General features: G+C 51.9%; 2 protein-coding genes across 2 annotated transcripts in view; both read right to left on the reverse strand.

Moving 5' to 3' along the window:
* LOC143801430 (uncharacterized) overlaps positions 1-16,328 on the reverse strand; it is a 977,383-nt gene that overhangs the window by 258,513 nt on the left and 702,542 nt on the right. The gene's annotated exons all lie outside the window — the stretch shown is intronic.
* LOC143793593 (gastrula zinc finger protein XlCGF66.1-like) overlaps positions 1-16,328 on the reverse strand; it is a 124,316-nt gene that overhangs the window by 17,775 nt on the left and 90,213 nt on the right. Inside the window, exons 2-3 of the mRNA XM_077280661.1 lie at positions 11,386-11,532; positions 10,891-11,070 (exon numbers count right to left, since the gene is read on the reverse strand). Coding sequence (XP_077136776.1) covers positions 10,891-11,070; positions 11,386-11,475 — 270 coding nt within the window. The 5' untranslated portion in view covers positions 11,476-11,532. The remainder of the gene's footprint in view (positions 1-10,890; positions 11,071-11,385; positions 11,533-16,328) is intronic.

The following is a 16,328-nucleotide window of genomic DNA, read 5'->3' on the forward strand; positions in this document are numbered from 1 at the left end:
ATGATAACCGGCCAACTCTTTGGGGCGGCTCTGAGAGAATTGAAATCCTGGCCCGCTGAGGATAAAGAAACTGCACAACAGATTTTTGCCAAGCTTAAAGCCACCTTTGATACTCGCACTGCTACAGAAATTAAACTGACTTTTTATGGATGCAAACAAAGGTCACAGGATAGCTTGCGGGACTATGCCCTTAATCTCCAGGAAGCGATGCGGGCCATTAAGCAGAGTGACCCCGGCAGCATGCAGGATGAAGATAAAATCCTGAAGGAGCGGTTCATTGAGGGGCTCCTGTGCAGTCACCAGCGGGGCCAATTGCACTTCCTGGCCATGCAAAATCCAGACTTGACTTTTGCGCAGTTTAAAGATAAAGCTATCCAGGCATTGCAGGAGCGACAGCCCAGCCGCGCAGTACCACCTAGGCGCCCCGCTCTCACATACCACCAGGAGGTGGCATCGGATACCCCAGTTGCCGCGGAGGCGACGCCCAGAGCTTCGAGGACGACTCCCCTGCAGGACTCCGTCTCCAGATGCAAGAGCTAACCAAGAGCGTTGCTGCCCTGGCCCGGACGGTGCAGTCCCTACAGGAGGCCCCCAAAGAGAAGATCCAGTTGGCTTCCAGCCCGGAGGATGTCCCTTGGATGCGACAGAGGAGGACTCCGCCGACCAGGAGCCGGCCCGACGATCGCTTCCACCAGGATGGACGACCCATCTGCCGCCGCTGTCACCAGGTGGGCCATCTTGCAAGGTACTGTCCTTTAAACGAGCAACCCCTGGGGCAAAGGGCCAACCCCCAGGAGTAGGACGGTCAGGCCCGCAGCATTGGAGAACCAAGTATATTGGAGGACGACCAGTTCTCCCTGTAGTGATTGATGGAATCCCCTTGAATGCTTTGCTGGACACCGGTTCTCAGGTGACGACTATACCTTACGTGCTCTACAAACGGTATTGGGAGGACGCTGATATTACTCGTGGCCCTGACAATGATTTCACCATAATCGCCAGTAATGGTCAGCCGTTGCCACAAGTGGGGTATAAGGAGGTCACCATCAAAGTGGGGCGGGTGGAATTGAAAGCCCAAGGGATTGTGATTGTAGATATTGATCGTCGAGAATGTAATCCCATGATGACTCTTGGTACTAATGTTATAGAAAATTGTCTTGCAGAAGTGATTGTTTTGTTGCAACAGGTGGCAGAAAACGCTGGCCACAGTGAGCAACGTGCCCTGCAGAAGGAAATCAGAGCTCTGATGCAGAGACAGCAGGTAGAGCTGACTGGTGGTGAGATTGGTCGTGTCACTGTAAGTGATTCCAACCCCATCGCGATACCCCCCAAAAGTGAAATGTTAATATGGTGTCGAGCAGCCATAGGCCTCAGGGGTAAGGACTACCAGGCCTTGGTAGAACCTGTATATTCAGATAATAGGCCTACTGTTCTGACAGCCCGGGGGGTGGTCGACGTCCGACAGGGGAGAGTGCCCGTACGTGTCCTCAATTGTGGGGAGGAAGAGGTCCACCTAACCAAGTATACCACGCTCGCCAAACTGTTCACTGTCAATAATAGTGTAATACAGACACCTGAACCCTTGGTCCCGTCAAACGTGGCGGAGAACAAAGGTTCTGCCGAGCACTTGAAAGACTGGTGTCGGGAATTGCATGTGGGCACTGACTCTACCCCATCTCATCAAATACAGGGGGCTTACAGAGTGGTACACGAGTACGAGCAGGTATTCAGCAAACACCCCTCAGATTTTGGGCAGGTGAAAGGGATCCAACATCACATCCCCACGGGAGATCACCGACCCATAAAAGAGAGATATCGCCCTGTACCCCCAGCTCATTACCAGTGTGCCAAGGACATGTTGCGAGAAATGAAGGAGGCTGGGGTGGTGAGAGACAGCTGTAGCCCCTGGGCGGCTCTGTTAGTCCTTGTTAAAAAGAAAGATGGTACAATGAGGATGTGTGTTGATTACAGACAGTTGAATCGCATTACACATAAGGATGCATACCCACTGCCCAGGATAGAGGAGTCTCTGGCTGCCTTAAAATCTGCTAACTATTTCTCTACCTTAGATCTCACCAGTGGGTACTGGCAGGTTCCTGTGGCGGAGGCGGACAAAGAGAAGACGGCCTTCACGATGCCAATGGGCCTCTGTGAGTTCAACTACATGCCCTTCGGATTGTGCAATGCTCCCGGAACGTTCCAGAGGATGATGGAGAGCTGCCTGGGACACCTGAACTTTGAAACCGTGCTGCTATATCTGGATGACGTCATAGTCTTCTCTAAAACCTACGAAGACCATCTGAAGCACCTGGCCGAGGTGTTGAAGCCTTGTCCAACTTCGGCCTAAAAGTGAAACCGTCCAAGTGTCATCTGCTGAAACCTAAAGTGCAGTACCTGGGCCATGTGGTGAGCGCTGAAGGAGTGGCCCCAGACCCCGACAAGGTCACAGTGATCAAGGACTGGCCAAAGCCCAGTGACCTCCACGAAGTCCGGCAGTTCCTCGGGCTGGTAGGCTATTACCGGAGGTTCATTAAAGACTTCACCAAAAAGGCCGCACCCTTGCAAAACCTGTTGGTGGGCCAACCAAAGAAGACCAGGGGGAAGAACACCCCCTTTGACTGGAACGGGGAACTGGAGGAATCCTTCACCTGCTTGAAGTCGGCGCTGACGGGGGAAGAGGTACTGGCTTACCCTGAATACGACCAACCGTTTGTGCTGTACACAGATGCCAGTAATGTGGGACTAGGAGCCGTGCTGTCTCAAGTCCAGAAAGACAAGGAAAGAGTGATCGCTTACGCCAGCAGAAAACTCCGTCCCACAGAAAGGAACCCTGACAACTACAGTTCCTTCAAACTGGAATTCCTTGCCCTTGTCTGGGCAGTGACAGAGAGGTTTAAGCACTACCTGGCCTCTGCGAAATTCACCGTCTTCACGGACAACAATCCGCTAACGCATCTGGATACTGCCAAACTCGGGGCTTTGGAACAGCGGTGGATGGCCCGGCTGTCCAACTATGATTTCACCATCAAATACCGGGCAGGGCACCAGAATGCCAATGCCGATGCTCTGTCCCGAATGCCCAATTTACCGGAAGTGGGAGAAGACCCGGAGGCACTTGAAGAGGTGGAGCTGCCTGCCTTTCATCGCCCCAAAGCCACTCAGAACTCTCACCATGTGAAGAACAGGCACAAGAACCAACTGGATGCCACGCTGAATCCCCTGCCCCACCACGGATGGGCAGAAACCCAGGATAGTGACCCCGCGGTCCGTCAGTTGAAGGAACTCTTGACGCAGGCTGGCTTGCACCCTGGCCCAGATGATCCACAAGAGACCCAACAGCTGTGGAAGGGGAGAAGCAAACTGTTTATCCATGATGGCAAGTTGTGCAGGAGGAGCATCGACCCACGTACTCATGAATTGGTGTGGCAGATAGTGGTGCCAAGGCGAGATGCGCCCATGGTTCTGGGAGCCTACCATGATGGAGCCGGACACTTCGGATGGAAGAAGCTGGAGAAGCTGCTCCGAGGGAGGTTCTATTGGATTGGTATGAAGAGAACCATTGAGAAGTGGTGTCGGGAGTGTGGTCCATGTAGTCTGCGCAGGAAGGACCGTGACAGTCAACGGGCTCCCCTGCGGCCTATCATCACCAAACGGCCGCTCGAACTGGTCGCGCTGGACCATGTGAAGCTGACACCTAGCAGGTCGGGCTATATCTACGCCCTTACCATCGTGGACCACTACTCCAGGTTTTTGGTGGTTGTGCCTGTCAAGGATCTAACAGCTAGGACTGCTGCCAGGGCCTTCCAGCAGCACTTTTGTAGGCCCCATGGCTACCCAGAGAAAGTACTGACCGATCAGGGGCCTGCATTCGAAGCGGAAGTGTTCCAAGAATTCTGCCAGTTGTACGGGTGTAAGAAGATCAGAACTACACCGTACCACCCTCAAACCAACGGGATGTGCGAGAAGATGAACCAGGTGGTAATTGATTTATTGAAGACCTTACCGGTGGAGGAACGGAACCTGTGGCCGACAAAGTTGCCTGACTTAGTGGATATGTACAATCACATCCCCGTAAGTTCCACCAACTGTACTCCAGCGTACCTGATGCGAGGAAGATCTAGTCGGTTACCCGTTGATCTGGACATGGGGGTCCTAGTACCTGAAGATACCTCGCCGGATGCGGATTGGGATGCAGAAAGGCAGCGAAGGTACCGCGAAGTACAAGAGAGTGTAGAAAGAAGTCTCGCCCAGGCTAGGCAAAAGCAAGAAAGGGACTACAACCAACACGCTCCTGCGATTCCCCTGTCGCCTGGTGAGCAAGTACTTAAACGAAAGAGGAGATTACACAAGCTCGATGACCAATGGGAAGCAGAACCGTATACCATCCTGCCATCCGACTTCGACAACACAAAGGTCTGTCTCATCAGCAAGGACAGGGGAGAGACTTCGACAGCGGTATCCAGGGATCACCTTAAGGTCTGCCCCGATAAGTTAAAAGAGAGGGGCACGGCCCCAGAAGTCTCCCCGCCGGTAGAAAAGGAGAAGATGTTCCATACTGTCCTTGGTGACTTTCCCCAGTCCTGGACTCAGATAAATCAGGCCATCGTGATACCTGTTCTAACGTTTCCACAGCCGGACCCACCAGAAACAATGGTGGTACCAGATCATCCGGCCCCGCAACCTCAACAAGCCTTACCTGAAGATGCTATGACAACCGTTGAACCGGCAAATCCTCCCTCTGCTATCAGTGAACCTGCTGTACCCACTGTTGACAGCAGCAGCTCTGAGAGCCCCAACCTGCCAGTGCTACCCAGACTCACTAGAAGTGTAGCTAGAAGACAGTGCACTACACCAGCGGTAGCAAGCATAGCGGGCCCTGTTAGGCCAATAGCAACCCCTGCGCTGCGAAGGTCCACACGCAGCACTCAAAATCAAACTCCCCTCCGCTACAAAACTTGGAGGTATTGATAAGGGCTGCTATGTAATTGAAAATGTTTGTATGCATATCTTTTTGTTACAGGTTTTTAAGTGGACACTAGAGTAATGGACGGTGAATTGCTCAAAAACTTTCATAAGGGGGACCCCTTTGTTTACCCGGGGTCCCCGCTGTTTCAACCACTGAACTGAGAGTCATAAACTGTGCATGACCTAACTTTTGCGACGTTCAAGAATCCTCACCTCCCGTAAAGGGAAGCATTGTTATGTTCAATTGTTATGCTATTTCAAAAATTTGTGTGTTTCCTGTTAACATGTATTATTGTTCTTGTTTTCCCAGTCCCGGAGTACTGGATTTAACCGGGGGGGAGTGCAGCACCCCAGAGTCCTGGTTGTTGCAGTACTGTGGCTCCGCCACTATGGGGAGCTATGGTACGTCTGATTGCACTAAGGAGTTTCTCTGACCAGGTACACTCACACCACACTTCACACTCCGGCCACCAGGGGGGGTGGTCCTATCTAGTAGGCCACTCCTCACAACTCTGGTAAAACTGGGGGTTGGACAGGAAGACAGGGAGAAGTAGCTGGGAAGAGCTAGTGAGAGGACCTGTCAGGGATGGGATCCTGGCAGACTCCTCAGAGCAGAACTAACCAGTAAACAACGGGAATACAGAGAAGGAGAATACCAGCAGGGGTTTTGTTGAAAGAGGCAGCACCTTGCTGAGGCGCAATACCGGTGGCCGGAACGCCGAGGGAGTGGAATAGAATACAGCTTCAAGCCATACTCCAAACAGCAGCAGGACAGTCAGTCTCAGGCGGGCTGTCTACCACATATCACCTATGAAGTCTTGGGGGGCAATTGCGGGAGAGGGGCGACTCTAGGGTCCCGGAAGAACTCCAGGCCTACCTGACAAACGGGTGCCATTCCAACCTGAATACAGGGAGGGGTGGATTACGAGAGGAACATCAAATCGAGTTGTGAGGGAACTTAAGAAACAGACACAACCGTTGTGGGGTTACTTTCCGTGAGCACAGCAGGGAAGGACTACAACACATAGCGCTAGAAGGAAGGCACAGATTTCCACCTGAGAGGAGAACTCTGGAGGTGCCATTGGACCGGCCGGACTTGCGCAGCCTGGTGAACCGTATTCTGGACTGAGGACTCAGAGATCTTCAGTAAAGAGGTAAAGAGACTGCAACCTGGTGTCCTCGTTATTTACCGCGACCTGCACCGCTACACTACCATTATCACCACTTATTACACCGGACGTCCCCCACTGACGGACAGGGCCACGGACCGGGTCTAGCCACCGTGACAACCCCGAGACTGAGACCTAGAGGCCCGGCTCCGGGTACCCCTCGGCCCTGCGGCGGTGTGGGGGCGCTCCAGTAGCGCGTCTTCTCTAGCTACCAGTCCATACTCAGCAAAGGCTCCGGTGTGGTATCTTCGCAAAGAGTCTCTTTGAGTAAAACCAGTAGGGAGCGCCTTTAATAAGGTGCAAACTATTTACAAGGGAAAAGTTTGTATCATGCATGGTCCATGATTACTGCAGTTCCTTAAACTTTGTGCAAACTTGAAAAAAATCAGATAAAAGCAAAACAATAGGGATCCCAAGTCCACAGAAGGATCCCCTTAAGAGTTAACCCTGGACGGGTTCAGTAGCAAAATAAGAGAACAGTAACTATATACAGTTAAGAGAAACAGTAAAATCTTACTGTGGTGAAGCTGAAGGTGGTCTCCTATCTGGTCTCACCAGGCCAACAGCTCGTACTGGTGAGCCAGGGCGCCGCTCTGGTCCCAACAGTGATAAAATCCCTCGCCGGGAGGCCCTCCTTACTGGCAGGCGCACGCGTCCCTCCGGGGCACGGCGAGGCTGGGTTCCTCGTGGTTCCGCGGGGCCGGGCTCTGCTGCTTTCCCCATGGGATCATCCCCTTCTGGTGTTCTGGCAGCAGCCTGAAGGGCAATGCACCGCTGCACCCCTCGCGCCATCCAGCCAGTCTCTCCCGCAGCCCTCCTCCATCGGGTGTAGGTGACAGCATCGCCTGGCTCCAGGTCGCGAGCGATCCTCCCGCCGCAAGGTTCCACCTCCTCCCGGTCTACGCGAACCTGTATCAGCTCCCCGATCTCCTGGATTACTCCTCTCCCATGCTGAGGATTAAAGGCCACCACAACACCCCAGTGCGATGGCGGAATCTCCGGGGTACCAACCAAGTTAATCTGCTCTGCAGGCTGGGGCCGACTCCGCCATGCTGCCGTCAGACGCCGTAGATGTTCGGCGTCCGGCATGATCTTCAGGCCCGGCGTTTGTAGCGTACCCTCAGCCGCGGCCGGGTGGGAAGCAACAGGCGATAACCTGATCTCTGTGGGCTGGCCTATCCGGGTGAGTACGCGGGCATCGGCCTTCAGCCGGCGGGCCAGCTGTCGGGCCTCGGCTGCAGCCACGCATTCTTCAGACAGCGGCAAAGGGGGTCGGCCCATCAGTGACTCTGCGAGGGTCAGACCCCGCAGCGTTGGCGTTTCTGGGGCTATCTCAGGTTGCGCAGCCTCAGGCTGGACCGGGTCGGTCCCGCATGGTGCCCCTGGTGCCGCCATCTTTGCCTCCTTTCCCGCGTCTTCTTCCCGCGGTCTCTTTCGTGGGCGGCCCCGTCCCCATGGTCTCCACCCTCCGACCAGGATCAGGAGGCGGACCTCGGCTGTTGACGGGCACGTCCTCAGGACACAGAAGTACTTAGACTGGGCGGCCATTGCGGTTCGCGCTCTCCAGCTTGCCTACGCCCAGTTCACGCCCCTCTTCTCCTCCTGCGCTGCAATGGCGGCGGGTTTTGGCGGCAACTGGCGCAGCACAGTCTTTTCAATAAAGTACAGTCCAAGCACAATAAATCACAGTCTCTAGGCACACATGACCTGACTCTTCAGGCTTAAGTACATCCTGTTCGTGACGCCAAGTTGGAGCGCCCCCACACCGCCACAGGGCCGAGGGGTACCCGGAGCCGGGTCTCTGAGTCTCAGTCCTGGGGTTGTCACGGTGGCTAGACCCGATCCGTGGCCCTGTCTGTCAGTGGGGGACGTCCGGTGCAATAAGTGGTGATGTAACGGTGCAGTTGTGGGGTGCAGGTCGCGGTAAAAAACGAGGACACCAGGTTGCAGTCTCTTTACCTCTTTACTGAAGATCTCTGGGTCCTCAGTCCGGAATACGGTTCACCAGGCTACGCAAGTCCGGCCGGTCCAATGGCACCTCCAGAGTTCTCTTCACAGGTGGAAATCGGTGCCTTCCTTCTAGCGCTATGTGTTGCGGTCCTTCCCTGCTGTGCTTACGGAAAGTCCCCACAACCGTTGTGTCTGTTTCTTAAGTTCCCTCACAACTGTATTAAATGATGTTCTTCTAATCTTCCGTCCCTTCCTGATATTACAGTTAGAACGGCACCCGTTTGTCGGATAGGCCTGGAGTTCTTCCGGGACCCTAGAGACGCCCCTCTCCCGCAATTGCCTCCCAAGACTTCATAGGTGATATGTGTTAGACAGCCCGCCTGAGACTGACTGTCCTGCCGCTGTTTAGAGTATTGCTTGAAGCTGAATGTTATAATACTCCCTCGGCGTTCCGGCCACCGGTAATGCGCCTCAGTAGGATGTTGCTCCGGTCTTACAGCACGACCCCTACTGGTATTCTCCTATCGCTTGATCTCGTTTCTCACTCAGCACAATCTATCTCGCTTCTAGTCCTTTCTTGGATCCCGCCGCTTCCCGGAGCTGGCGCGGACCCGTTACGTTCTTTCCAATGCCAAGCCTCTGTCAGGATCCCACCCCTGACAGAGACCCTACTGTCTCTTCCTCCACAACACCCTCTGCCACCAGGTGTTGCTTCGTTCAATCCAGTCAGCTTTCTTTTCTAACTTCCTGCCTGACCCCCAGTTTACCCACTATGGTGGGGAGTGGCCTAATGAATAGAACCCTTAGCTCCCCCCGGAGGCCCAGCTGTGAAATGTATTGGTGTCTGTGATACCTGATCAGAGGAACTCCTTCAGTGCCATCGGACGCACCATGGCTCCCCATAGTGGCGGAGCCACAGTACTGCAACGACCAGGACTCTGGGGCGCTGCATATAATGTCCCAGCAGTCACCTCTCTGCTCATCACCCAGAATCCTCCAGTCCGGTATAATCTCCCAGCAGTCACCTCTCCGCTCATCACCCAGAATCCTCCAGTGCTGTATAATGTCCCAGCAGTCACCTCTCCGCTCATCACCCAGAATCCTCCAGTCCTGTATAATCTCCCAGCAGTCACCTCTCCGCTCATCACCCAGAATCCTCCAGTGCTGTATAATGTCCCAGCAGTCACCTCTCCGCTCATCACCCAGAATCCTCCAGTCCTGTATAATGTCCCAGCAGTCACCTCTCCGCTCATCACCCAGAATCCTCCAGTGCTGTATAATGTCCCAGCAGTCACCTCTCTGCTCATCACCCAGAATCCTCCAGTGCTCTATAATGTCCCAGCAGTCACCTCTCCGCTCATCACCCAGAATCCTCCAGTCCTGTATAATGTCCCAGCAGTCACCTCTCCGTTCATCACCCAGAATCCTCCAGTGCTGTATAATGTCCCAGCAGTCATCTCTCCGCTCATCACCCAGAATCCTCCAGTCCTGTATAATGTCCCAGCAGTCATCTCTCCGCTCATCACCCAGAATCCTCCAGTCCTGTATAATGTCCCAGCAGTCACCTCTCCGCTCATCACCCAGAATCCTCCAGTCCTGTATAATGTCCCAGCAGTCACCTCTCCGGTCATCACCCAGAATCCTCCAGTGCTGTATAATGTCCCAGCAGTCACCTCTCCGCTCATCACCCAGAAACCTCCAGTGCTGTATAATGTCCCAGCAGTCACCTCTCCGCTCATCACCCAGAATCCTCCAGTCCTGTATAATGTCCCAGCAGTCACTTCTCCGCTAATCACCCAGAATCCTCCAGTGCTGTATAATGTCCCAGCAGTCACCTCTCCGCTCATCACCCAGAATCCTCCAGTGCTGTATAATGTCCCAGCAGTCACCTCTCCGCTCATCCCCCAGAATGCTCCAGTGCTGTATAATGTCCCAGCAGTCACCTCTCCGCTCATCACCCAGAATCCTCCAGTGCTGTATAATGTCCCAGTAGTCACCTCTCCGCTCATCCCCCAGAATCCTCCAGTGCTGTATATTGTCCCAGCAGTCACCTCTCCGCTCATCCCCCAGAATCCTCCAGTCCTGTATAATGTCCCAGCAGTCACCTCTCCGCTCATCACCCAGAATCCTCCAGTCCTGTATAATGTCCCAGCAGTCACCTCTCCGCTCATCACCCAGAATCCTCCAGTGCTGTATAATGTCCCAGTAGTCACCTCTCCGCTCATCCCCCAGAATCCTCCAGTGCTGTATATTGTCCCAGCAGTCACCTCTCCGCTCACCACCCAGAATCCTCCAGTGCTGTATAATGTCCCAGCAGTCACCTCTCCGCTCATCACCCAGAATCCTTCAGTGCAGTCCTGTATAATATCCCAGCAGTCACCTCTCCGCTCATCACCCAGAATCCTCCAGTGCTGTATAATGTCCCAGCAGTCACCTCTCCGCTCATCACCCAGAATCCTCCAGTCCTGTATAATGTCCCAGCAGTCAGCTCTCCGCTCATCACCCAGAATCCTCCAGTCCTGTATGTCCCAGCAGTCACCTCTCCGCTCATCACCCAGAATCCTCCAGTCCTGTATAATGTCCCAGCAGTCACCTCTCCGCTCATCACCCAGAATCCTCCAGTCCTGTATAATGTCCCAGCAGTCACCTCTCCGCTCACCCAGAATCCTCCAGTCCTGTATAATGTCCCAGCAGTCAGCTCTCCGCTCATCCCCCAGAATCCTCCAGTGCTGTATAATGTCCCAGCAGTCACCTCTCCGCTCATCACCCAGAATCCTCCAGTGCTGTATAATGTCCCAGCAGTCACCTCTCCGCTCAGCAGCTCAATCATCTTGTTGCTGAGCTCCAGGATCTTCTTGTTCCTCTCATGTAGCAGTGAGTGCGGGGGAGGCTCTGTGATGGGGCCCGGGCTCCGCCCTCCTGACTCCTGGAGATGGATGATGGGAGTCACACCGTCCCCCGGTGTCTTCCTCACTATTGTGTAATCCTGTGTATGGAGAGAGACACTTATGGAGAAGATTCCTTCCCGACTCCAGATCTGACAACAGTAGAAATCCCGGGATCAATAACCGTCTCCAGTAATCTGGGGCCATAACCGGGAATATTATTCCCCTCCGGACAGACATCCCGGCCCCTCTACAGCTCTTACAGGGAATCCCCATGACAACTCCTCCGGGCAGAGAGCTCCACACAATTACTGCTCTTACAGGAAAGAATCCTTCTCTCTATTCTGGATTTCCTCCTCCCGATGTCGGACTTGTCACAGAACACAATAAAGCTGATAGAAATGTAGAGGAGTTACCTCTCCGCTCAGCAGGGAGACGATCTCCAGGGCGAAGCGGAATAATCTTCTGGTGGTCTCATCCCTGTCCTCGTCCATGCTCGGGGTCATTCAGGAGGAGGAGGGATGAGCACTGGATCAGCTGGAGGGATCTCGTCCTGCCTGCGTCTTCATGATGAAGGAGATAAAGACTGGTAATAAATGGTTGCACATCCAATTGGATGAGTGTTTCAATTGGGGTAAAACAAGGCTCTGTCCTGGCCCCAGTGTTCAACATTTTTATAAATGATCTAGATAAAAGAACTGAAGGTAAACTAATCAAATGTGCAATTGATGCAAAGCTAGGAGGGATAGGTAAAGGTACCTTCACACTAAACGATATCGCTAGCGATCCGTGACGTTGCAGCGTCCTGGTTAGCGATATCGTTGAGTTTGACAGGCAGCAGCGATCAGGATCCTGCTGTGATGTCGCTGGTCGTTGGTTAAAGTTCAGAACTTTATTTGGTCGTCCGATCGCCGTGTATCGTTGTGTTTGAAAGCAAAAGCAACAATACCAGCGATGTTTTACACTGGTAACCAGGGTAAACATCGGGTTACTAAGCGCAGGGCCGTGCTTAGTAACCCGATGTTTACCCTGGTTACCAGGGTAAAATGTAAAAAAAACAAACAGTACATACTCACCTTCGCATCCCCCGGCGTCCGCTTCCCACACTGACTGAGCGCCGTAAAGTGAAAGTACAGCACAGCGGTGACGTCACCGCTGTGCTGTTAGGGCCGGCGCTCAGTCAGTGCAGGTAGCGGACGCCGGGGGACGCGAATGTAAGTATGTACTGTTTGGTTTTTTTTACATTTTACGCTGGTAACCAGGGTAAACATCGGGTTACTAAGCGCGGCCCTGCGCTTAGTAACCCGATGTTTACCCTGGTTACCCGGGGACCTCGGCATCGTTGTCGCTATCGCTGCAGCGTCGCTTAATGTGAAGGTACCTTAACACTAGAGAAGACAGAGAAAGGATGCAGAAGGATCTAGAAAATCTTGAACGATGGGCAGCGACTATTAGACACTAATACTAGAGAAGAGAGAGAGAGGATTCAAAAAGATATAAATAAACTGGAGCAGTGGGCAGCAACTAACAGAATGGTTTTCAACAAGGAAAAATGCAAAGAACTACATCTGGGCAATAAAAATGAAAAAAGCATCTACCAAGACAGGTTATTACACTTGGGGCTGTTTAGTTTGGAAAAACGAAGGCTAAGGGGGGATCTTATGTTAATGTATAAATATATGAGGGGACAGTACAGAGACCTTTCTGATGATCTTTTTAATCATAGACCGGTGACAGGGACAAGGGGGCATCCTCTACGTCTGGAGGAAAGAAGGTTTAAGCATAATAACAGGCGCGGGTTCTTTACTGTAAGAGCAGTGAGACTATGGAACTGGAGCGCCCCCACTGCCGCAGGGCCGAGGGGTACCCGGTACCGGGCCTCTGAGTCTCTGCTCTGGGGTTGTCACGGTGGCTAGAGCCGGTCCGTGACCCTGCTGTGGGGCGTCCAGTGAAAATGGAGAATGATGATGTTGTGGTGTGGTGCAGGTCGCGGTGAATAACGAGGACACAGGGGTGCAGTCTCTTTACTGAAGGTCTCGAGGTACTCAATCCAGAGCACTGCTAACAGGGCTGTCTGAGACCGGCCGGTCCGATGGCACATCCAGAGTTCCCTTAACAGGTGGAAATCAGCGTCTACCTTCTAGCACTGTGTGTTGTAGTCCTTCCCTGCTGAGCTCCCCGGGATAATCCTCACAACTGCTGTGTCTGTCTCTGATGTTCGTTCTCTCCATCCCCCAGGTGATATGGTAGGACGCACCCGTATGACGGGGTAGGCCTGGAGTTCTTCCGGGACCCTAGAGTCGCCCCTCTCCCACAGCTGCCTCCGTTGTCTGCTTAGGTGTTTAAGTGAGACAGCCAACCTATAATTGGCTGTCCGGCCGTGGTTTGAAGTAATGCTTAGAGTCTCTTACTTGCTCGGCGTTCCGGCCACCGATGGTTTGCGCCTCAGAAGGATGTTGCCTCGATCTTACAGCACGACTCCTTCTGGTCCTATCGCCTCTTTGCTGTATTCCCGTTTCTTACTTCTTGTCCTTACTTAGGAGTCTGCCAGGATCCCATCCCTGACAGGTCCTCTCTCTAGCTTCTCCCAGTTACTTCTGCCTGTCTTCTTGTCCAACCCCCGGTTTTACCAGAGTGTGAGGAGTGGCCTACTAGATAGAACCGCTCCCCCTGGTGGCCGGAGTGTAAAGTGTAGTGTGTGTGATACCTGATCAGGTGAACTCCTTTAGTGCAATCAGACGTACCAACACCCCCCTTAGCGGTGGAGCATCAGTACTGCAACGACCAGGTCTCTGGGCCGCTGCAGAACTCTCTGCCGTATGATGTTGTAATGAGTGATTCATTACTTAAATGTAAGAGGGGACTGGATACCTTTCTGGAAAAGTATAATGTTACAAGGTATATACACTAGATTCCTTGATAAGGCGTTGATCCAGGGAACTAGTCTGATTGCTGTATGTGGAGTCAGGAAGGAATTTTTTCCCCCAATGTGGAGCTTACTCTTTGCCACATGGTTTTTTTTTGCCTTCCTCTGGATCAACATGTTAGGGCATGTTAGGTTAGGCTATGGGTTGAACTAGATGGTCTTAAAGTCTTCCTTCAACCTTAATAACTATGTTACTATATACAGAATGGGAGGAATAGGACTAAGCAACAGCACATGTGAAAAAGACTTGGGTATACTAATAGATCACAGACTGAACATGAGTCAACAGTGTGATGCAGCAGCAGAAAAGGCAAACACAGTTCTAGGATGTATTAATAGAAGCATAGAGTCTAGATCAGATTAAGCCATTATTGCCCTCTGCTCCTCCTTGGTCAGGCCTCATCTGGGATACTGGGTCCAGTTCTGGGCACCACATTTTAAAAAAGACATCAACAAACTGGAGCACGTTCAGGGAAGAGTGACCAGGATGGTGAGTGGACTGCAAAGTATGTCCTACGAGGAACGGTTAAAGCATCTGGGAATGTTTAGCTGCAAAAAGAAGGTTAAGAGGAGACTTAATAGCTGTGTACAAATATCTGAAGGGCTGTCACAGTGTAGAGGGATCATCACTATTCTCATTTTCACATGGAAACACGAGAAGCAATGGAATGAAACTGAAAGAGAGAAGATACAGATTAGATATTAGAAAAAAACTTTTTGACAGTTAGGGTGATCAATGAGTGGAACAGGCTGCCACGAGAGGTGGTGAGTTCTCCTTCAATGGAAGTCTTCAAACAGAAGCTGAACAGACATCTGTCTGAGATGGTTTAGTGACTCCTGCATTGAGTAGAGGGTTGGACACGAGGACCCTGGAGGTCCCTTCCAACTCTAACATTCTAGGATACTATGAGGTGGAAAACATAAGGGACAATATGACGTGAGAAACAGAACCGCGGTAACTGAGGATCAAGAGACACAGGTTCTCTGAGCCTTCGAGTTCATTTAGAAGTGATTGTCTTATTGAGGTTAGGTCTTGTGACCATCAGAAACATTTACATTTAATCGGGTATAAGTTAGTTCACATTCACAATTTAGGAGAGAGTTTCGGTAATTTCTACTATGGTTTACACAGATTTTGGACATATCCCTCATGAGCTTCACCCATTTCTCCTATACAATTATCACAACAATGACTTGTTAGGGATCAAATCTGAGAAATTATCTAATACTACTACTAATAATTTGTATTTATACAGTGCCAACATATTCCGCAGCGCTTTACAATTAAACAGGGACATGTACGGATAATAAATACCATACAAAGTTACACATTTCAACAGCTTCAAGAGGAGCGAGGGTCCTGCTGCTCGCAAGTTACAACCTATGAGGAGATAGGGGACAATAGGTAGAAGGTACTTGTTATGTACGGTTTTCATATTAAGCTGCACGAGCCGGTCATCAGTCAGTATCTGTCACCGTGGGCTACTGGGGGCATGGAGGATGTGGAGACAGAAATAGGAAGGAGCAGGTTACGATTACCATGTAGGAGGGAACAGGGGAGAGTTGGGTTATCGAGCTGAGGTGATAGACTTGTTTACAGAGATGTGTTTTTAACGCAGACTATAAATCATGGAGGCTAGAGATTAGTCTGTTTGGGGAAGCGCATTCCAGAGAACTGGCGCAGCACAAGAGAAGTCTTGGAGACGGAGGTTATGGAGGACGATAGTCTTCGATCAGTTGCAGAATGGAGGGCGCGTGTAGGGTGACAGAAATGAGGCGATATAGGGTTGTGTAGAACTATGGAGCGCTTTGTGGGTGAGATAGGAGTTTATATTGTATTCCGTAGAAAATGGGCAACCAGTGTAATGACTGGCACAAGGTGGAGCGTTTAGTGCGCTGTATGGTGGATGGTTTGAGTGATTGAGAAAAGTCAGAAAGGCCTCAATGTTGTACATGGGAGGAGAGAGATTGTGTGGAATATGTAGAGGGAAGGTAGAGGTGACGCGTCAGCTAGAACATATAAGCAGCAGAGAGGTATGAAGATTACATGTGTAGCACAAGTGAGCCAGGACCATGTGGGTTGGAGTATCTGCCGCAGCTTACCTGTCTCCTGCTCTGGCCACTTGCCATGTTTAACTGGCGAGATGCTTTAAAAATAATACACTAAGGCTGGTTTCACGTTTGCGTCTGTTCACGCAGCATGTCATCTGCACAGATCCGCATGCGTCATGCGCACCTATGTTTAACATGGCGTATGCAGGGACATGCGTTAGCATCAGTTGCCAATGCATCTGCGTACGCATGCGTCGTTTCTCGGTGTGCGGCGGGGTCCGGCGAACGCAACATGTTGCATATTTGGAAGCGTCAAAAATTTGTCAAACATGCGCAGGCATGCACATGAGTGCGTTAAAAACGCATTAGGCTAGGGTCACA

Source organism: Ranitomeya variabilis, chromosome 1 (genome assembly GCF_051348905.1).
Source record: "Ranitomeya variabilis isolate aRanVar5 chromosome 1, aRanVar5.hap1, whole genome shotgun sequence".
Classification (NCBI taxonomy): Eukaryota; Metazoa; Chordata; class Amphibia; order Anura; family Dendrobatidae; genus Ranitomeya; species Ranitomeya variabilis.